This window comes from Penaeus vannamei, chromosome 19, assembly GCF_042767895.1.
Source record: "Penaeus vannamei isolate JL-2024 chromosome 19, ASM4276789v1, whole genome shotgun sequence".
In the NCBI taxonomy this organism is placed as follows: Eukaryota; Metazoa; Arthropoda; class Malacostraca; order Decapoda; family Penaeidae; genus Penaeus; species Penaeus vannamei.
In genome coordinates this window covers 862,241-867,240 of record NC_091567.1, presented here as the reverse complement: position 1 = coordinate 867,240, position 5,000 = coordinate 862,241, and the positions used below count along the sequence as shown (strand labels likewise).

The following is a 5,000-nucleotide window of genomic DNA, read 5'->3' as shown; positions in this document are numbered from 1 at the left end:
GAGAGAGAGAAAGACCCCAAGAGGCAAGAGGGGGACAAACAAAGCCACAAAGGCCAAAACCTCAACCCCAACGAACCACAACAATATCAATAAAACGTTCAATTGAAAAAAAAAAAACATCCGGGACCTTCCTTTAAAACAAAATCCCACACAGAAAAAATAAACGAAAAATAACACCCCAGATATAATGATTAAAAAAAACAATAATAAAAAAATACGCACGCATATAAGAATGAAACGGAAAAAACGAAACTGAAGATAGAGAAAAAACGAAAAACGAAAAACGAAAAAAACGAAATTGAAGAGAGAAAAGAGAAAACGAAAAAAAAACGAAACTGAAAAGAGAAACAACGAAAAAACGAGAGAGAAAACGAAACTGAAGAGTAAATACGAAAAACGAAAAAAACGAAACTGAAAACAGAGAAAAAACGAAAAACGGAAAAAACGGAACTGAAAAAATAACGCAACAAAACCAACCTGAGAATCGTCCACAACCACATGGTGTTCGCTCTTCCCCCCATCTCTATCCTGGAACAGACGAAAAAAGGAGAACGTCAAAACCCAAAAAAAAAACGAAACCAAATCAAGCTAAAACGGAAAGAAAAAAAAAAAAAAACGTATTTCAAGAACGGAAGAGAACCCTACACCCCCCCCCCCCCCCCAAGAAAAAAATACGGAATTGAAGGGGAAAAAAATCATTAAAAAACAGAGTTTAAACAAAACGAAAAAAATCCCTTCCCCATTACCCTCCCTCCCCTGCCCAAAGAAAAAGGATCACCCCCCCATAAAAACGAAAATGATATAACATGTAAACTCTTAAAAAAAGAAAAGAAGAAGAAGAAGAAGAAGAAGAAATAGAGGAAGAAGAAGAAGAAGAAATAGAGGAAGAAGAAGAAGAAATAGAGGAGGAAGAAGAAGAAGAAGAAGAAAATTTAAAAACAAATAACGAAAGCAAGGAGAAAAACTAGTAAAATTAATAATAAAAAATAATAACTCAAACTACGAATGATTTATAAAAAGGCAAAGAGAAAAAAAAAAAAAAAACAAGAAAAATACCGGTTTTAACGATTAACGAATAACATCAGAAGATAATGGATTAAAAAAAAAAAAAAAAAAAAAAAAAAAAAAACGTACGATAAAATAATAAAAAAATAATATAAATCTCGTCTCGGCATCCCCGACGAAGAAAAACTCGAAAAAATACAATAAAAAATAAGTATATATTACATACTCGTTGACTGAAGGTTGTGGAAGCGGAAGGAGAATTAAGGAAAAGGAAAAATTACGAAAAATAATTTTGGAAAAAGACAAAAAGAAAAAAAATCACAATGATAATGAAGAAGAAGAAGGAGGAGAAGAAGAAAAAGAAGAAGGAGAAGAAGGAGAAGAAGAAGAAGAAGGAAGAGGAGAAGAAGGAAGAGGAGAAGAAGAAGGAGAAGAAGGAGAAGAAAGAGAAGAAGAAGAAGAAGGAGAAGACTATTTTGATGATATCAATAATACAAATAACAAAAAATATCCAAAAACAAACTAGAATGGGATATGAGAAGAAAAAATATATATGTAAATAAAAACAAAAACACCACCAGTTAACGCACGGACGAAGGAAAACAGGGATAAATAGATACCCAATAATCGAAACGGGAAGCAGGAAGGAGACAGAGAGAGAGAAAGAGAGAGAGAGAGAGCGAGAGAGAGAGAGAGAGAGAGAGAGAGAGAGAGAGAGAGAGAGAGAGAGAGAGAGAGAGAGAGAGAGAGAGACAGACAGACAGACAGAGAGAGACAGACAGAGAGAGACAGAGAGAAAGAAAGAAAGAAAGAAAGAAAAAGAAAGAAAGAGAGAGAGAGAGAGAGAGAGAGAGAGAGAGAGAGAGAGAGTAAAAAAGGAAGACAAATGGAAGTGAAATCTACCATCCCTGCCCCCCCCTTTCCCCCTCCCCTTCCACCCCTAGCCCTACAATGGGTCCTTTTTTTTCTTTTTCTCTATTTCTTTCTTTCTTTTTTGTAAATTAATTAACCAACTAACAGACTGGACTCCCCCCCCCCTCTCCTCTGTTGCGTGACGTAGAGAGGAGAGGAAGAGAGGTGACCTTTTCGCGAAGGACAACAATCCTCTCTCTCTTCTCTTCTCTTCTATCTCTTTATTTTCTTTTCTCCTCTCTCTCTCTATCTCTCCTTTTTTTTATTCTCTCCTCTCTCTCTCTCTCTCTCTCTCTCTCTCTCTCTCTCTCTCTCTCTCTCTCTCTCTCTCTCTCTCTCTTTTCTATTCTCTCCTCTCTCTCTCTTCCTCTTGTTCTCTCTCGCTTCTTTTTTTCTTTCTTCTCTTTCTCCTCTTCTCTCTCTCCCTTTCGTTCTTTCTCTCTCTTTTCCCTTCAACCTCCTCTCTCATTCCCTTCTCCCTTCTCTCCACTCCCTTCTCCCTTCTCTCCACTCCCTTCTCCCTTCTCTTCTTCTCTTCTCTCCTCTTCCTTTTCTCTTTTCTCTCTTCTCTTTTCTCTCTTCTCCCTTCTCTCCACTCCCTTCTCCCTTCTCTCTTCTCTCTTCTCTCCTCTTCCTTTTCTCTTTTCTCTCTTCTCTTTTCTCTCTTCTCCCTTCTCTCCACTCCCTTCTCCCTCCTCTCCTCGCTCTTAAACTTCCTCTCTCCAACTCTCCATCTCTCCCTCTCTCCCTCTCTCAATGGACTGATTAGATTGCGTGTGGATATCTCGTTAAATCCGAATTGAAAGTCTGAACATTTCTGAAAAGGTCAAGCCATACATCTTTCATGGCTGATTGATAGAAAAGTTTTTTTTGTGTGTGTTTCTTGTTTTTTTTTGTTTTCTTTTTGGAAGAATTTTCTATTCCTACGCGAGAAATTAATTATGGGTGTGTTTGTGTGTTTGTTTGTTTGTTTGTTTGTTTGTTTGTTTGTTTGTTTGTTTGTTTGTTTGTGTGTTTGTTTGATTGTGTGTGTGTGTGCGTGTGTGTGTGTGTGTGTGTGTGTGTTTGTTTGTTTGCTTGCTTGTTTGTGTGTTTGTTCGTGTGTGTGTGTGTGTGTGTGTGTGTGTGTGTATTAGTGTGTGTGTGTATGTGTGTATGATTTCTCATACGTGAGTGTATACACCCGTTTACAAACAAACACACACAAAGAGGAAGAATGAGATACGTGCTAGACAAAAGCAGGTAAATAGGACCCCCCCCTTCCTTTCCTTCTGCTCCCCATCCCCCCTCACCCCCCATTACCTCCCTCCCCCTCAAACACCTCAGACGAAGGACAGAGTCAGTCTCAAAAAAAAAAAAAAAAAATCTAATTTTATTTTATAATTTATATCCTACGACGGAAGGAATGCGAAATGATAAATACGGAAGAAGGAGAGACGGAAAGAGGAAGGGCGTGATAAAGAGGAGATAGAGAGGAGGAGGAGGAACTGAAAAAAAAAAAAATATCGCTAACCCTGCTTGTCTCCGTTACGAGATTGTGTTGTGATTGCGGCAAGGAATGGAGGCCGGCTTAGGGGTGGAGGAGGAGGAGGAGGAAGAAGAAGAAGAAGAAGAAGAAGAAGAAGAAGAAGAAGAAGAAGAAGAAGAAGAAGAAGAAGAAGAAGAAGAAGAAGAAGAAGAAGAAGAAGAAGAAGAAGAAGAGGAGGAGGAGGAGGAGGAGGAGGGGGGAGGAGGAGGAAGGGAGGAGGAAGGGGGAGGGAAGAGGAGGAGGAGGAGGAGGAGGAGGAGGAGGGAGGAGGAGGAGGAAGAAGAGGAGGAGGAGGAGGAGGAGGAGGAGGAGAAGCAGGAGGAGGGGTGAGGAGGAGGAAGGGGAGATAAAGAGGAGAAAACTATAGATACACCTCTTTATCCCGGCCATTTCCACCTCCACCTACGCTTCTCCACCTCCATCTCACCCATTCTTACCCCCACCACCTCCACCTCCACCTCCACCTCCACCACTACCACTACCTATCCATCATTCCGTCAAGCCTCCGGGCCAGAAGTAAGGAGGCCTAGGGGGAGGAGGCCTAGGGGGGGGAGGCATAGGAGGAGGAGGCCAAGGAGGGGGAGGCGAGGAGGCATAGGGGGTGTGTGGGGGCATAGGAGGGGGGCGAGGAGTCCTAGGGGGTAGGGGGAGAGGAGGCCTACGGGGGGGGGGCGAAGAGGCATAGGAGGGGGGTGAGGAGGCCAAGGAGGGGGTGTGGAGGCATAGGCGCCCTAATGACAACTTACGCCCATTAATTATAATGATGGCGGTGGGAGGAGAGTGATTTCAGGCATTATAATGTGCTTCTCCCGAATCCTGTTGGGGAGGGGAGGGGGGGGGGTGATGATCGTGGTGGTGGTGGAAACGCACGAAAAAGACGGGGGGAGGAGGGGGAGGAGGAGGAGGAGGAGGAGGAGGAGGAGGAGGAGGAAGGGGAGGAGAAGTAGGAGGAGGAAGATGAAGAAGTTGAAGAAGTTGAAGAAGAATAGAAGGAAAAATAAGAAAAAAAAAACTAATACGAGATTAATTATCATAATAAGATGAAGAACAGTAGAAGGAGAAAGAAGAAAACAGAAGAGGAGAAGGAACAAGAGAGAAGAGAAGAACAAGGAAGAAAGAGAAGAACAAGAGAGATCTCCCGAGGCAAAAGCAAGGTCATTATATAGGCGTTGAGGTTACAACAAAGGGAACAAAAAAAAAGAAAAAAGAAAAAAAACTCCAGAGGAACAATAGCCACTCAAGAAACAGAGAGAGAGAGAGAGAGAGAGAGAGAGAGAGAGAGAGAGAGAGAGAGAGAGAGAGAGAGAGAGAGAGAGAGAGAGAGAGAGAGAGAGAGAGAGAGAGAGAGAGAGAGACAGACAGACAGAGAGACAGAGACAGAGACAGAGACATAGACAGAGACAGAGACAGAAAGAGAGAGAGAGAGAGAGAGAGAGGAGGAGGAGAAGGGGAGTAGGGGGAGGGAAGGAAGCAAGGGGAAAGGGGCGGAGGGGGAAGGGGGGAAGGGGGAGGAAGGGGGGAAGGAGGGGAGGGGAGACTGAAGGGTTTCGCAAAA

The 5,000-nt window shown here is 42.6% G+C and overlaps 1 protein-coding gene across 1 annotated transcript in view; it reads right to left on the bottom strand.

Moving 5' to 3' along the window:
• gro (TLE family member transcriptional corepressor groucho) overlaps positions 1-5,000 on the bottom strand; it is a 51,997-nt gene that overhangs the window by 21,220 nt on the left and 25,777 nt on the right. The window contains exon 3 of the mRNA XM_070134412.1: positions 478-528. Coding sequence (XP_069990513.1) covers positions 478-528 — 51 coding nt within the window. The remainder of the gene's footprint in view (positions 1-477; positions 529-5,000) is intronic.